Source organism: Heptranchias perlo, chromosome 44 (assembly GCF_035084215.1).
Source record: "Heptranchias perlo isolate sHepPer1 chromosome 44, sHepPer1.hap1, whole genome shotgun sequence".
Lineage (NCBI taxonomy): Eukaryota > Metazoa > Chordata > Chondrichthyes > Hexanchiformes > Hexanchidae > Heptranchias > Heptranchias perlo.
Genome location: NC_090368.1, coordinates 3098135 through 3115705, shown reverse-complemented (window position 1 = coordinate 3115705; position 17571 = coordinate 3098135). Strand labels below are relative to the sequence as shown.

The 17571-nt window shown below is 49.7% G+C and overlaps 1 protein-coding gene across 1 annotated transcript in view; it reads right to left on the bottom strand.

The window, feature by feature from the left end:
* Positions 1 to 1509: 1509 nt before the first annotated feature.
* The window catches only part of LOC137306677 (tanabin-like), a 20321-nt gene continuing 4259 nt past the window's right edge, over positions 1510 to 17571 (bottom strand). The window contains exons 2-4 of the mRNA XM_067976020.1: positions 16131 to 16255; positions 10940 to 11013; positions 1510 to 7824 (exon numbers count right to left, since the gene is read on the bottom strand). Coding sequence (XP_067832121.1) covers positions 2195 to 7824; positions 10940 to 11013; positions 16131 to 16255 — 5829 coding nt within the window. The 3' untranslated portion in view covers positions 1510 to 2194. The remainder of the gene's footprint in view (positions 7825 to 10939; positions 11014 to 16130; positions 16256 to 17571) is intronic.

Genomic DNA, 17571 nt, shown 5'->3' with positions numbered 1-17571 from the left:
TACAGACACTGGGTGTGGTTTACAGACACTGGGTGTAGTTTACAGACACTGGGTGAGGTTTACAGACACTGGGTGAGGTTTACAGACACTGGCTGAGGTTTACAGACACTGGGTGAGGTTTACAGACACTGGGTGAGGGTTATAGACACTGGGTGAGGTTTACAGACACTGGGTGAGGGTTATAGACACTGGGTGAGGTTAACAGACACTGGGTGTGGTTTACAGACACTGAGTGAGGTTTACAGACACTGGGTGTGGTTTATAGACACTGGGTGTGGTTTACAATCACTGGGTGTAGTTTACAGACACTGGGTGTGGTTTACAGACACTGGGTGAGGGTTATAGACACTGGGTGTGGTTTACAGACACTGGGTGAGGGTTATAGACACTGGGTGAGGTTTACAATCACTGGGTGTGGTTTATAGACACTGGGTGAGGTTTACAGACACTGGGTGAGGTTTACAGGCACTGGGTGAGGTTTACAGACACTGGGTGAGGGTTATAGACACTGGGTGAGGTTTACAGACACTGGGTGAGGTTTACAGCCACTGGGTGTGGTTTACAGACACTGGGTGAGGTTTACAGACACTGGGTGAGGGTTATAGACACTGGGTGTGGTTTACAGACACTGGGTGAGGGTTATAGACACTGGGTGAGGTTTACAATCACTGGGTGTGGTTTATAGACACTGGGTGAGGTTTACAGACACTGGGTGAGGTTTACAGACACTGGGTGAGGGTTATAGACACTGGGTGAGGTTTACAGACTCTGGGTGTGGTTTACAGACACTGGGTGAGGTTTACAGACTCTGGGTGAGGTTTACAGACACTGGGTGAGGTTTACAGACACTGGGTGATGTTCATAGACTTCATCTGAGTGAAGTTTATTCGTTACTGTCTTTTTGGGGTTTACTGTAGATGTCGAGCTTTATTACCTGTATAGGACTGAATATTTTAAGATTAGGAGAGGGGAGACCCGTCCATAGTAATATCGATAAAATTCAGACAAGCAAGGCGGCAATGGTGAGAGGTCAGAGGTTAGAGGCGAGGAGGAATCGGCAAAGAAGACAGAAGTACCTTGAAGATTGGGAGCTCCACCTCGCAGAGCTTTTTTGAAGTCATTCAATGGACCAAAGCCGAAGGTGGGAAATGTGTGACCATTTACCAAATTGCACAGTGACTTGTCAACCTGCCGTGGAACTGCGAACAAGTGTAGTCTTCAGGTAAAGCAGGTTTACCGGGCGGGAGATAACAGGATCTGGGCACTCAGGCATAATCCAGTCCCCACTTAAAAATCATGTATTCAGCCCTTACATTTATATTTCCATTATAAACCTACCTCCTTCCCGTCCTAATGTCTCCTTATGTGGCTCGGTGTCAAATTTTTATTTGCTAATTGCTCCTGTGAAGCGCCTCGGGATGTTAAAGGTGCTATATAAATGCAAGTTTATTGCTTTTATAAAGCATGCAACACCAGCTAAGTATTAAATTGAAGACTCAAATCCCTGGATTATTTATTTTTCCATTTCTTTATTCCCTTGAAACTACACAAGTTTAACATCCACGCTAAGTAGTGTTTAAAAAATAATGTACAGAAAATGATTCTTTGCTCATGCAAGACGAGAGATCCTGATCCCCAGGGCGCCAGCGATGTCCAGATCTGCTGCCAGGCTCGCTTTTCATGCACACACTTGCTAATGTCTAATTTTAAAAACTCAAATCAATTCAAACAGCACATGACAAAGGGGATTACATCGCTGGTGGAAACCATTAAGATTGAAGAGTTAGCTGACGTGCATTGAGACCGTTAATGCTTGTTGACTGGGAGGTGGCCGCTTGTTAACTCCGTTCCAGAATAGATTAAGCACCAGGCTGCCTTGCTCCGGAAAAAAAAGACGTCGCCTGCTTTCTGGAAATGAGTCATTCTCCTGTGAGCTGTCCAACAGTACGACTGAAACATGCCACTCAAATCAGTGGCATGGACACTGGCCAGATTGTCCACTTCATTGAGCAGGATTGACAGTTAAACACTCGTGTTTAAATAGCATCTATTGGACGATGATGTGATCGCCAAGCCGCTCTTCGAGAGGTTTCAAGTGCCCATGGGGATCAGCACTCTCTTCCTTGGGATAGTTGGGCCGTGGAGGTGCTGTGATGCAAAGGCAACGCAGCGATGTTTCACGAGTGGGGCCCACCTACTCATCTTCCGAGGACCAGTAGTGGTAGGCGGCAGCGAGCTTTCCCACCGCCGTTTCTTCTCCTTTCCCGGAGCCCCCAAAATACTCGGCTTGCAGTTGGCTGAGCTCCTGCTGGCGGGCTTTCGAAGTCAAGGAGGTGACTGAGCGAGGGCTGTCGCCTTCTTCTGGTGCGGCCCGCTGAGACGGTGCCACCAGCATGAGGTCAACACTGTCAGAGTGAGCCTCCTCCTGGATCTCTCGACTGACGAGCAGTGAGGAATCTTTCTTGGTGAGTTCTTCATCATCGATGTCTTCAGCACTGTGCTGCGTCCCGATGAAGGCTGCAGTATCGTAAGTGTCTCCAATTAGCTCAGTTTGGCCACTTTCATCACTAAACTCCTCATGAAGATCTTGGGACACACTAGACTCATGGAGACCTTCATCTCCGAAGAGTTTTCCACGTTCTCCTAGTACGCCATGCTCAATCTCATCATCGTTGCGATCTGTACTGGCTGTTGTGGCCAATGCTTTGTCACTATTCAGTTTTGGACTATTGCTATTGAAAGACCCGAGTTGGCTCATGTTTAATGAGTTCTCTTCTGCTTCCTCTCTTGGTTCATGATGTTGGGAGTCTTCAACCTTCTCAGGACTTGTACTTTGGACAACCTCTGTTGTTGTCTCTTCCTGAAATGCCATTGTCACAGGCTCATCCATCAAAGATTCGTTTTCAAACAAATCATCCATTTTAATGGTTTGGCAAAACTTTGTCTCTGCTGGGCTCTGATCAGGATCTCCGCCCAGCTTTGAAATTGCAGATGTAGCTATCTCCTCCTTTAAGGAATTCAGGAATTCACGCCCTTCGATCACCTCCTCAGCTGTTAGTGGGTCCTCCCGATCTGCCATCTCTTCACCATTGCGGCTCTCTTGCAATTGCTTTTCTGAGAGACGTGGTTCCAAATTCTCGCCGTGCTCTGCCAAGGTCTTTGCTGGGCTTTCCAGCGTTTGGGAAACTGAATCTTCACCTCCAGAGGCCGCGGAGCTATCCATGTCCGAAGGTGTTGGCCATGTCTCTATGTTCACGGCTTCAGAAACATCTGCCTTTACAGGAGTTTGGGATTTGTCTTCCATTTCAATCAAGGTTTCGGCTTTGGTCTCTCTCGGATTGATGGATCCACCATCCTCCGATTGAACGACCGCACTTCTTGTCGAACTACCCTCCCCATTGGAGTTTGAGGTGAAGTCACTCTCCTCCATGTGATCAGCCTCGACAAGCTCATCTCCTAAACTCAACATTGTCGTCAAGTCTGATTTGCCAACATTAATGTCTCCGCCTATCACTCCAGGTACAGGTAAGGAGTCTGTCCTTTCTCTCATTGTCCACGTTTGCTGATTTTCAACAGCAATGTATTCAGTGTTCATACTTGACTCTGAAAAAGCATCTTCCAAAGGAACTGTATCTTCATCCTCGGATGTTGCCCGTGCTTCTGAGAGAGGTTGGTGTGACTGAGATACGTCTTCTGGGCATTCACCCAGTGATTGACTCTCTACTTCCTGTGCTTCTAACAGGAGTTCTCGTGTATTTTGTCGACTGAACTCCTCACCTTCTTCTGCAATGCCATCAACTCCACCTGGTGCTTTCGTCAGCTCTGCGCTTTCAAGAAGACTTTGCGTCTGCAGGTCTTCCGCCAAACAATCTCCGTTTAGAGACTGAGCAGCTGAAGGTGTCAGAGATTCTTCCCCTGGTGTTTGCCTCTCTTCGTTCTCAGTAATGGAAGGTGATGCAGCACTCTCTTCCTCAATCTCTTGTCTTTCCTCGGATTCTGACGGCTCATCCAATTCATCCACTCCCTTTTCCATATGTCCCGACGTATTAGCCTGGGAACTTGCAAGAGCCTCTTCTGTGTAAAATGGAACTTCATCCTCAACCAATTTCATCTCGTCCACTGGGCTCGCCTTCTTCACCTCAGGATAATCTTCATTGTTGCCAGTTGCTGTAGCCTTCTGTTCAGCGATCTCAGGTTCCTTGTCGTCCTCTATATGCTCCTCAGTTTCCTCGCTGTCTTGTCCTTTCTCTGATCCCAGATCTTTCCTTCCCTCGGTTACCTGAGACTTGTCTTCCTCTGATTCACGTCTCACAGCCGTGTCACTAAACAGCGGGTCAACATTTCCTTCTGCGATCTCATTTTCTGTCACGTGCTCCTCAACTTCTTCATTGAGTTGTCCCTTTCCCAACTCCAGATCTTGCTTATCCTCAGTTAACTCCAGATTCCTGACTTCTTCTGACATAAGCTCCTTGGTTGTATCATTGAACATTACCTTTTCTGTCACAAGATCTTGCTTTCCCTCAGTTGCCTTGAGATTGTCCTCTACCACATCCTCCTTAGATGTGCCACTGAGCAGCACCGTGTACGAGTCAGATTCAACTTCCAACTCTGACGTTTGACATTTGCCATCTTCTGTCGCGTGCTCTTGAGTTTCCTCAACGAGCTGACCTTCCTCTGACACGAGGCCTTCCTTTCCTTCAGGTATCTGAGTCATATCTTCCATCACCTGCTCCTGATTTGTGTCACTGGACCGTTCCGCCTCTGGTACTTGGTTAGTTATTCCCTCAGCTACCTCTGACTGCTCTTTTTCTGTCACGTGCTCCTTAGTTTCTCCAACGGATTGTCCCAGTTCCGGCTCTCGGTTGCCCTCTCCCGCAGATGTCCCAAACACCCCTTCCTCTATCCAGGGCTTCTGTTGCTCATGAGTCACATCACTGAACAGTGCTCCCTCTGGATCAATCTTTTCCACTGATAACTCTTCAGTCACATGTTCCAAATCTCCTTTGAATTCCCCTTTTACTGACACAAGTTCATCCCTTCCCTCTGATGTTGGGGCTACCTCTTCTGTTGCACATTCCTTAGCTGTGTCACGAGCCAGTTCCTTCTCTGAAAGGTCTTTCATTCCCTCAGGTATCTCGGAATCATCTTCCTTTACTGCATGTTCCTCAGCTTCCTCATTGAGTTGGCCCTTCTCTGACCCAAGGTCTATCTTCTCAGTTTTCTGGAGTTTGAGGTCTTCTATCATTTGTTCCTCCACCACTTGGTCAGCCAATTCCTCAGCTATCTCGGACTGTTGTTTTTCTATCCAGTGTTCCTTGGTTTCTCCGTTAGATTGTGTCTTCTCTATCTCCAGAACTTTCTCCTCGGTTATCTTGCTTTTGACTTCTTCTGTCTGAGGCATCTGCTCTGTCACATGCTCCTGAATTGTGTCACCAATCATTCCCTTCCCTGACCCTGGGCCTTCCATTCCCTCAAAGGTCTCACTCTTCTCTTCCGCTATCTGAGGCACCTCCTGCTCTGCCACCTCTGAAATCTCCAATTCCTCAGATATCTCGGACTCTTTAATTTCCTCATTTCGTTCCCCCTCCTCTGACCCCAGATCTATCTTCTCAGTTTTCTGAATTATGGTGTCTTCTGTCACTTGCTCCTGATTTGTGTCACTGGGAAGTCCTTTCTCCATCACTTGGTTGGCCAATTCCTCAGATATCTCGGACTCTTTAATTTCCTCATTTAGTTCCTTCTCCTCTGACCCCAGATCTTCCTTTCCCAGAATCACCAAGGTCTTGTCTTCATCTGCCTGCTCCTCAGTTGTGTTAATGAGCAGCACTTTCTCGGAGGCTGCTTTGACCTTGCCCTCTGACGCCTCTTTGTCTGTCATCTGCTCCTCGATATCCCCACCGAATTGTCCTTTTTCTGGTGCCATCCCCTCAGATATCTGAGTCTCTTTGTCTATTATGTGCTCCTGAATGTCGTCACCGGATGACAGTTTCTCAAACTCTGGATCATTCTTTCCCTCAGACATTTCCTTCTCTTCTTCAATCATCCATTCCTTTATTCCTATATTGTACTCTTCCTGCTCTGCCGTTTGATCTTTCTGGACCTCAGTTATCTCATCTCCAACTTCTTCTGTCACGTGGTCATTAGTCGACAGTCCATTCTCTGATGCTTTCTTCTTTGTTGGTTTCCCAAGCCTCTCTTGCTCTAACCATTCCAGCACATGCTCCCCGTTTGTATCACTGAACAGTCCTTTCTCTGACATTGAATCAAAGTTTACCTCGGACGTCTCTGATTTCTCATCTCTTGCCTGCTCCTTGATTTCTCCGTTCTCTGACGTTAGATTTCCCTCGCCCTCGGTTATCTCGGACTTGTCCTCTCCTGCCACATGCGTCTCAGCTGTTCCCCTGCCCAGTGACTTCTCTGGCTCTAACTCTTCCTCTCTCTCGGATATCTGGGACATCTCTTCTGTTGAATGTTCCTCGTCCGTGTCACTCGATAGCTCCTTCCCTAACTTCTCAACCTCAGTCTGCTGGTTCTCCTTCTCTGCCACGGGCTCCTGAGTCCAATTGCGGGACAATTCCCTCTCTGGCACTGAATCGATTGTCCCCTCTGACATCTCTGATTCCTTGTCTCCCGCTACGTGCTCCTCAGGTCCCCCGTTCAGTTGTCCCTTTTCGGAGCCCAGATCTTCCTTTTGCCGAGTTACCCGTGGCTTGAGTTCATCTCTCATGAGTTCCTCAGTCGTGCCATTGGACAACGCCTTTTGTGATACTAAATCTTTCTCTTCCTCTGACTGACCGTCCCTCATGTTCTCCTGAGTTTCTCCGTTGGATTGTCCCTGCTCGTTTTCTCCATCTTGAATGATCTCGGCTTTATCTTCTTCTGTCACATTCTCACTACCTGTGCCGTTGAATCTAACTTTCTCGGCCCCGGGATCGTCCTTCCCCCCCGACTGCTCTTTTTCTATTGCGCGCCCCTTGACGCCTCCGTTACGCTGTTGCTTCTCCAGCGTTGGACCTTTCTTCCTCTCCATTATCTCAAACACGTCTTCAAGTGAACACTCCTTAATCTCACAGTGGAAGAGTTGCTCCTCTGACATCGGGTTGGATTCTGACGCATCTTCCTGATGCTTTTCATCCATCAAATTCTCCTGCAGTTCCTCATTGATCTCTTCTTCCTCTTGCACTAGGCCCTTCTTGTCCTCAACCATCTCATCTTCTTCCACATGCTCCTTACTTGTACCATTGAACAGTACTTTTCCCAACACTGGATCAATATTCCCGTTCAATTCCTCTCTATCTACCACATCCTCTTTGACATCTCCATTGAGTTGCCTCTTTTCTTGCTCTTTCTCTCCCTTTGATGTCTCGTACTTTGCTTCTGTGACCCTCCCCTTGGTTTCTCCATTGAACTGATGGTTCTCTGCTTCGAAACCCTCCTCTCCCACCTGCCCCTCCGCATCTACTCTTTGTGAGTCCCCTCGGGGAACCGTCGCACTTTCCAAGATTGTGTGGAGTGATAAATTCTCCTCGTAGCCCAGTGCTGGAGTTCCCACTTCGTTCTTTGCATTATCAGTGGTGACTTCATTCTCTGAGCTTGTGGTGATCTTTGCTAAGGGCTGAAGCTCCTTTGGGCGGTTGTCTCTGGGTAGACTCCAATCTCTTAATCCGTACGCTGGAGAATCCGTTCCCGAGTGTAACTGTGCTCGTAGCCGTGAGATATTCCCACCTTCGTCCCTGTTCTTTGACGTATACGCGGTTTGCTCCATCAGAGTTGCCCTCCTGTCTTTAAATGCAAGCTTGTTCCTGTCCATCTCCTGCCTGGCGTCTGCAATAGGGCCATGGGAGAACTAGGTCAGTACAACTAGAAGTAGAGGCTTCAAGTAGTGTTAGAGATAAGACCCAAGACAGTAGGTGTGGAACCACACTCCCAGAGGAGGGAGTTGATTCATGGTCAATGGGCACCTTTAAATAAGGAGCAGGATTGTGGATAACAGAGAATTACTCCTCGAGTTTATTCAGGGAGATCAAGGAAAGAACTTAGTGTTCATTAAAGGGACGGATCAACAGATGGTGAGGAGAGGGATTCCATCATCGAATAATCAGACACGGACTCTGGATGGAGAGGGACTGATGGGGAGAGAGTCCGTGATCGAATAATCAGACACGGACTCTGGATGGAGAGGGACTGATGGGAGGGAGAGTCCGTGATCGAATAATCAGACACGGACTCTGGATGGAGAGGGACTGATGGGGGGAGAGTCCATGATCGAATAATCAGACACGGACTCTGGATGGAGAGGGACTGATGGGGGAGAGTCCATGATCGAATAATCAGACACGGACTCTGGATGGAGAGGGACTGATGGGGGGAGAGTCCGTGATCGAATAATCAGACACGGACTCTGGATGGAGAGGGACTGATGGGGAGAGAGTCCATGATCGAATAATCAGACACGGACTCTGGATGGAGAGGGACTGATGGGGGGAGAGTCCGTGATCGAATAATCAGACACGGACTCTGGATGGAGTGGGACTGACGGGGGGAGAGTCCGTGATCGAATAATCAGACACGGACTCTGGATGGAGAGGGACTGATGGGGGGAGAGTCCGTGATCGAATAATCAGACACGGACTCTGGATGGAGAGGGACTGATGGGGAGAGAGTCCGTGATCGAATAATCAGACACGGACTCTGGATGGAGAGGGACTGATGGGGAGAGAGTCCGTGATCGAATAATCAGACACGGACTCTGGATGGAGAGGGACTGATGGGGGGAGAGTCCATGATCGAATAATCAGACACGGACTCTGGATGGAGAGGGACTGATGGGGGGAGAGTCCGTGATCGAATAATCAGACACGGACTCTGGATGGAGAGGGACTGATGGGAGGAGGAACATTAATTAAATTTGTAGATGACATCAGATCGTGTGGAAAGTCTGATTTTCGGAAGAGGTTGTAACAGGGTTTGGAGAGATTGGAAAAGTGGCAAATGTCCTTCAGTGTGGCCAAATGTGCAGTTAGGTTCATGAAAGGGGCTTGGAGTATAACATGAGTGGGTGAATTAAAGGTAACTGAGGGGGGAGGAAGATTTGGAATGACGATTGATTGCTCACGCAAGTTATAGAATTACAGGAGATTTGATTGAGGTCTTTAAAATAATGAAAGTAATAGATTTGGTCCGTGTTATCATAGAATCTTAGCAGGATACAGCACAGAGGGAGGCCATTCGACCCATCCTGCCTGTGCTGGCTCTTTGAAAGAGCTATCCAATCAGTCCCACTCCTCCCTGCTCTTTCCCCATCGCCCTGCAAATTTTTCCTTTTCAACTATTTATCCAATTCCCCTTTTGAAAGTTATTATTGAATCTGCTCCCACCTCCCTTTCAGGCAGTGAATTCCAGATCAGAACAACTCGCTGCGTAAAAAAAATTCTCCTCATCTCCCACTCTGGTTCTTTTGCCAATTACCTTAAATCTGTGTCCTCCGGTTACCGACCCTCCTGTCAACAGAAATAGTTTCTCCTTATTTACTCTGTCAAAACCCCTCATGATTTTGAACACCCCGATTAAATCTCCCCTTAACCTTCTCTGCTCTGAGGAGAACAATCCCAGCTTCTCCAGTCTCTCCACGTAACTCAAGTCCCTCATGTTAATGGTCTGTTTGAGTTGGATGGGTTAGGGAGGACCGGGAGAGACGGGTCGAAGCTGCCTAAAGGTAGAACTAGTTAAAAGATGTCAGGAGTTATTTCTTTTCACAGAGAGCCGTCGAGCAATTGAACAAGCGCGTTCCGTGATTGTGGATTCACTGCGAACATTCAAAGAGGAGCTGGACGTATTCCTGAGTTTGGCCGAAGTGACTTCATTTCGAAGGTAGGTGGGCACTGGGGGGATGTAACCTCTGTATCTCTGTAACCTCTGTATCTCTGTAACCTCTGTATCTCTGTAACCTCCGAGATCTCTGCGCTCCTCCAATTCTGGCCTCTTGCGCATCCCCGATTTCCTTCGCTCCACCATTGGCGGCCGTGCCCGGGCCCTAAGCTCTGGAATTCCCTCCCTAAACCTCTCCGCCTCTCTCTCCTCCTTTTAAGACGCTCCTTAAAACCTACCTCTTTGACCAAGCTTTTGGTCACCTGTCCTAATATCTCCTCATGTGGCTCGGTGTCAAATTTTGTCTGATTTACGCTCCTGTGAAGCGCCTTGGGGACGTTTTACTACTTTAAAGGCGCAAATTGTTGTTGCCAATGTGTCTCCTGGTCACAATGGTCTCTTGAAACTCGTCTGATCCCCTTGGCTGCCATGTTTCGTACATTACAACAGCAACCAAGCATCAGAAAAGCACTTCATTGGCTGTAAAGCGCCTTTGGACGTCCTGAGGTGGTGAAAGACGCTGGAGAAACACACATTCTTTCTTATCTTTGGGAATCTCCCTGCGTTTTTTTTAAAAATTGGCCTAAGGACTTGTCTTTTTTTTTTTGTTGCCTCTGTCAGGAGGCAGCGTGGCTGGTGGGAGGAGAGTGGCTGGGGTTGTTCTCCTGAGAGCAGAGAAGGTCGAGGGGGAGATTTAATCGAGGCGTTCAAAATCATGAGGGGTCTTGACGGAGTAAATAGGGGAGCGAGCGTTCCCACTGGCAGGAGGGTCGGTAACCAGAGGACACAGATTTAAGGTGAATTGGCAAAAGGGGGGGGGGGAGAGATGAGGTTATTTCACGCAGCGAGTTGTTTTGATCTGGAATGCGCTGCCTGAAAGGACTAATCGGAGAGCTCGTTCAAAGAGCTAGCACAGGCACGATGGGCCGATTGGCCTCCTCCTGCGCTGTCAGATTCTACGATTAAACACGGCGAGAGGGGCTTTCCTGTGTGTCGCACACCGATAAATAAATAACACAGTGACGTATGTAAGTCCAGCGAGGTACAGTAAGTACCCCAGGGTACCCCTTACCTCTGTGAGACGCCGGGAGTCTGGGAGTCACTGCTGATGAGTGTAATCTTCGAACCTCGGCATCCAGTAGAGCTCTAGGATATTAAACAGATCTTTTAAACTCAAATCTTTCATTTTTTGCTCTGTCTGCTTCTGTGGTTGGCCCCACACAGCCGTCCCTGCGTTTGTGCGTGTGCGTGTCTGTTGTATCTGTGTGTGCGTGTGTGTGTGTGTGTGTATATGTGTGTGCGTGTGCGTGTATATACACGGTGATGAGTCGCTCGATGGTCTGTGAAGCCCATGGCTGCCTGCAGACTAATCACCAGACAATGAGCAGCAACAATCGGGCAGAGGGAGGTCCTGCCAAGAGCTTTTCAGCAGAAGATAAAGAGCGGGGTGCTGGGGAATGACGTAATGCGACCCTTTGCAAACTCGCGTCACCCGGCAAGAATGTGCCGGAAGATGTGAGACGGGACAACGGGGTGGCGGGGGGGGGGAGTGGGACGAATCTCCAGATCCAAGCAATCTTCGGAAAAACGGAACACAACTAATCCGTGCTTCTGACGGCTTCTGTGGTCTGTTTCCCGGCCCAGCAACGCCTCGAATTTAAAATTCTCCATCCTCGTGTTCAAATCCCTCCATGGCCCCTCGCCCCCCTCCTCCCCCTCTCTGTAACCTCCTCCAGCCCCTACAACCCTCCGAGATCTCTGCGCTCCTCCAACTCTGGCCTCTTGCGCATCCCCGATTTCCATCGCTCCACCATTGGCGGCCGTGCCTTCAGCTGCCTGGGCCCTAAGCTCTGGAATTCCCTCCCTGAACCTCTCCACCTCTCTCTCCTCCTTTAAGACACTCCTTAAAACCTCCCTCTTTGACCGAGCTTTTGGTCACCTGTCCTAATATCTCCTCATGTGGCTCGGTGTTAAATTTTGTTCGATAATCGCTCCTGGGAAGCGCCTTGGGACGTTTTACTACGTTAAAGGCACTGGACGTAAGTTAAAGAAAGAAAAAGACAGACTTGCATTTCTGTCGCACCTTTCACGGCCTCAGGACGTCCCAAAGTCCTTTACAGCCAATGAAGTACTTTTGAAGTGTGGTCACTGTTGTAATGTAGGAAATGCAGCAGCCAATTTGCGCACAGCAAGATCCCACAAACAGCAACATGAGAATGACCAGATAATCTGTTTTTTTAGTGATGTTGGTTGAGGGATAAATATTGGCCCCAGGACACCGGGGGAGAACTCTTCGAAATAGCGGCCGTGGGATCTTTTGCGTCCACCTGAGAGGGGCAGACGGGGCCCTCGGTTTAACGTCTCATCCGAAAGACGGCACCTCCGACAGTGCGGCCACTCCCTCAGTACTGCGGTGGGAGTGTCGGCCTGGATTATGGGCTCGAGTCTCTAGAGTGAGAGAGCAGCAGACCAGGGGGCAGTGATGGAGATATATATAAATAAACCCTGGGAGCTGAAAATATCCGGGGATTTAAACCCCCCCCTCTGTGCTATTCGAACACATAATTGTTAACCCGTTTACACATCCTCCTCTTGCTCCAGATCTATCAGGACCTTTTGTAGTCAGGAGCCGAGGATCGCAGCTGTTGCCCACCCCTCCCCCAGCATTCCCGAGGCTGTTCCCAGCCTCTCACCCTCGACAGCTGCCTCTCCACGGATTCCTGAGCTCTCCGCACCCGTCCAGCAACTGTCAGCCCTTATCAGTGGGTCCGACTGACTGAGGATCCAGTCACCACCCCCTCACACACACACACACACACACAGACACACAGAGACACACTCACAGACATGTTCCCACCACTGCTCGAATCAGGAGATGTGGGACCGGATGCTGTGACCAACCTTTGCAACATTCACACTCCGAGTGATATTTATTTGTGTCCAGCCATGGCTCAGTGGGTATCTCTCTCTCTCTCTCTCTTGCTCGCCTTGGAGTCAGAAGGTCTTGGGTTCGAGCCCCCACTCCAGAGACTTGAGCACAAAAATCCAGGCCGACACTCCCAGTGCCAGTACTGAGGGAGTGCCGCACTGTCGGAGGTGCCGTCTTTCAGATGAGACGTTAAACCGAGGGCCCCGTCTGCCCCTCTCAGGTGGACGTGAAAGATCCCACGGCCACTATTTGAAGGAGAGCAGGGGGGGAGTTCTCCCCGGCGTCCTGGGGCCGATATTTATCCCTCGACCAACATCACTAAAAAAAAAACAGATGATCTGGTCATTTATCACATTGCTGTTTGTGGGATCTTGCTGTGCGCAAATTGGCGGCCGCGTTTCCCACATTACAACAGTGACCGCACTTCACAAAAGTGCTTCGTTGGCTGTAAAGCGTTTTGGGACGTCCTGAGCTGGTGAAAGGGGCTATAGAAATGCAGGTCTGTTCTTTAATGGAGTGCTGCTGCCCACATCACCGGTGGATAGGCGTGGGGTCAGGGGAGGCAGGGTCCGATCTCGCTCGCTCGCCCCCCTGACTCAGGGATGGTGAGTTGCTGCTGGGAGGAGTCAGCAGTCGGCCATTCAGCCGCCCCCCCCACGGCCCTGTCCCGTCAATATTCAGTCAGATCCGTTCCTGCTCGGTGCGAGCGCTTTCACCCCATTATCTCGCGCCGGGGCAGTTTCAAAGGTGGGGGGTGAGCTGTGGGGGCGCAGGACGCACGGTTACACGATGGAGACTTTCAGATTCTGAGAGTGTATCTTGCCCAGGTTTAGACAGACGGACAGAGACACGATGGGCCGAAGGGCCTCTATCCGTGCTGTATAACTCTTTCCGTAAGTCAATGAAAACAAGAGTCAGGAGAGATGTGTAACAGGCGGCTGAATCCAGAGCCCCCGTTTTACACTGTGGATCCAAATCAGAATTACCCCCAGTGGGTGAGAGAGGGACAGAGGGAGACTGGGAGAGAGAGACACAGAGAGAGAGAGAGAGGGAGAGACAGAGAGATTGAGAGAGAAATAGAGAGACAGGGAGAGAGACACAGAGAGAGGGGGAGAGAGAGAGCGAGAGAGACAGAAAGAGACAGACAGACAGGGAGAGAGAGACACACAGAGAGAGGGAGATAGAGAGAGATAGATAGATAGAGAGAGAGAGAGAGAGACAGACAGGGAGAGAGAGAGAGAGAGAGAGAGACAGACAGGGAGAGAGAGAGAGAGACAGAGAGACAGACAGGGAGAGAGAGACATACAGAGAGAGGGAGAGAGAGAGAGATAGATAGAGAGAGAGAGACAGACAGACAGGGAGAGAGAGAGAGACAGACAGACAGGGAGAGAGAGAGAGAGAGACAGACAGGGAGAGAGAGAGACAGAGAGAGAGACAGACAGGGAGAGAGAGAGATAGAGAGAAAGAGAGAGAGAGAGAGGGAGCGAGACAGAGAGAAAGATAGAGAGATAGGGAGAGAGACACAGAGAGAGAGAGAGAGGGAAAGAGAGAGAAAGATAGAGAGAGAGAGAGAGAGAGAGGGAGAGAGACAGAGACAGACAGACAGAGAGATAGAGAGAGAGACAGGGAGAGAGAGACAGATAGGGTCAGAGAGACAGAGAGAGAGAGACTGGGAGAGAGACAGAGAGAGAGAGAGAGACTGGGAGAGAGAGGGATGGAGAGAGACAGAGAGATGGAGACGGAGAGATGAAGACAGAGAGAGATACAGAGAGAGAGAGAGACAGAGAGAGAGTGAGAGAGAGGGTGTGGGTATGAGAGGGAGAGAGAGACGGTGTGAGTGTGAGAGAGAGAAAGGGAACGTGAGAGATTTATTCAGCGAGAGGCCGTGTCTGACGGGTTAGTCTGTTCGAGCGCAGCCAACAGAACAAAAGCCTTCCTGAACTGCCCCATTGTCGTGTTAATGATTCCCAGGTCTCCCTATTGTGTGTCCCCCATCCCGGACTCAGCCTGTCTGTGACTCACAACACGGCCCATTGTGGCTACTCAGAGCATCAGGAGGTGTGAGGTTTGCCCCTGTTAATTGTTCTGTGCTTTGAGTGTCGGGAGGGCTGATTCTGTTAGTTAATGAAATCAGAAAGTTTCCTTCATTCCCTCCTGAGTGGCGGGAGCTCGGGGAGAATAAACCAGACAACAACATTCCCCTCGTCTTCTAAGCATGAAAGGATCTCTCTTGAAAACCCACCGCTGCTTTCCCTCTGTCTGTGTGGCCCTCCCATTTTTTGGCGGTGATCTCATTCCTTGTCTTGAGATCTTGCCATTCCCACTTCTCAAAGGGACTTTTATTCGATCCTGCCTTAGTTCTCGGTCATTGGACGCAGGCCGAATTTAACACGTTAAACCCCGTTACAAAAAATTATAGGTGTCGGCCTTGGATCAGTGGGGAGTGCTCTCTCCCTCCCTCTCCCTCACTCTTTCTCTCTCTCTCTCTCTCCCTCCCTCTCACTCACTCTCTCTCTCCCTCCCTCTCCCTCACTCTTTTTCTCTCTCTCTCTCTCCCTCCCTCTCACTCACTCTTTCTCTCTCTCCCTCTCTCTCGCTCACTCTCTCTCTCTCTCTCGCTTCTGAGTCAGAAGGTCGTGGGTTCGAGCCCCCACTCCAGAGACTCGAACATAAAATCCAGGCCGACGCTCCCAGTGCCACTACCGAGGGAGTGCCGCACTGTCGGAGGAGCCGTCTTTCGGATGAGACGTTAAACCGAGGCCCCGTCTGCCCCTCTCTCAGGTGGACGTAAAAGATCCCACGGCCACTACTCTCCCGCTATTGGTCGCCCGACGCGCCAATCCTCGCGGACCCCTTCCCCGCCCTCGGGCCAATCGGAAAGCGAATAAACAGTGACCTGATTGGATGGTCCTTGACTTTCAGTCAAACTGCCTTTCCCCCATTTCCAATATTTTTATAATTAATAGACTAAAGTGTTCAAAGAAAATTTTAAAAAAACGCACATTTATTTTAACGTCCCGATGGTTTTTCTCCCGGGATTTTTGCTCGCCGCAGTTGCCCTGGCGATTAATCTTCAATTCCTGGAGATTCCAGAACAATCCTGGAGGATTGGCAACCCTCCTCTCTGAGTGTGAGACCAGACACACGCACACACACTCAGACACACTCGCACAATGGCTGCCCAGAGACAAAATAGCCTCTAAAATGGCTGCCCAGAGACAAAATAGCCTCTAAAATGGCTGCCCGGAGATAAAATATTCATTAAAATGGTGGCCCTGAGACAAAATATTGACTAAAATGGCGGCCAAGAGACAAAATGGCTGCCGCCAGATACCTGTAGGTAGCGACCTCCAGGCTCAGTGCCAATTTCATCTGCATCAGTTCACGCTGCTCGTCCAGGATTTGATCCATCTTGGCGGTCAAGGATTGCTTGTCCTGCTCCAGCAGTTCTATTGTTGCCTGAAACAGTTGTGACAGTCAGAGATTAATAACTGCGTCCATCCGTTGCATTTCAGCGTGAGACGCTCGACATTAAATGTGACTCAACGTGGGCGGCTGTTGTGTTTGCTCCCCAACCCCCACCCCCCCCCCGAAGGCGCTGATTCTCGCAGGGGCGACGGGTACCGTGGGCACTGGCTCTCCTCTGGTACCCCGCCCATGTGTGACCCTGGACAGTAGGTTATTCGAGCATGGCACCCAATGCTGTCCTCGCCTTAAAGCTCAGTGTGGTAGCACTGTCTCTCGCCCCTGAGTCAGAGTGGGTTCGAGCCCCACTCCAGAGCCCATAATCCAGGCCGACACTCCCACTGCCAGTACCGAGGGAGTGCCGCACTGTCGGGGGCGCCGTCTTTCGGATGAGACGTTAAACCGAGGCCCCGTCTGCCCCCTCTCGGGTGGGTGTGAAAGATCCCACGGCCACTATTTCGAAGAAGAGCAGGGGGGAGTTCTCCCCGGTGTCCTGGGGCCAATATTTATCCCTCAACCAACATCACTAAAACAGATGATCTGGGTCATTTATCTGACTGCTGTATGCTCCACACGAGCCTCCTCCCTCTCTAATTACCTCTTCCCACTCTGCCCTCATATCCTTCTATCCCTTTCTCCCTCGTGTTTATCGAGCTTCCCCTTAAATGCATCTATGTTATTCGCCTCAACCACTCCTTGTGATAGCGAGTTCCACATTCTCACCACTCTCTGGGTAATGAAATTCCTCCTCAATTCTTTAATTGATCTGTCAGTGAGTATCTTATACCTTGTACCCGGACTCGCCCACAATTGGAAACAGTGTCTCCACAATCCCACCCTATCGAACCCCCTTCATAATCTTAAAGGCCCCTATCAGGTCTCCTCTCAGTCTTCTCCTTTCCAGAGAAAAGAGCCCCAGCCTGTTCAATCTTTCCTGACGTTTTTGTTGGGTGAGGGTATTAAGGGTTACTTAACCAAGGCGGGTAGATGGAGTTAAGATACAGATCATCCATGATCTAACTGAAGGGCGGAACAGGCTCGAGGGGCTGAATGGCCTCCTCCTGTCCCTTATGATACTTGCACCCTCTCAATCCTGGTCAACCTTTCCTGCGCACAGTAACTCCAAGTGTGGTCTAACCGCAGTTCTGTATTAAATTCCACAATCCCCCTTCCTGCTTTTATATTCTATCCCTCTAGAAATGAACGCCAGGAAATATTCCCACTCTCTCTGGGCCCTATCAACTTGTGTTACTACTTTTAGCGAATTCCCCCTCGACGTCCCCTCTCTTAAGGGAAGACTCTGGTTTATT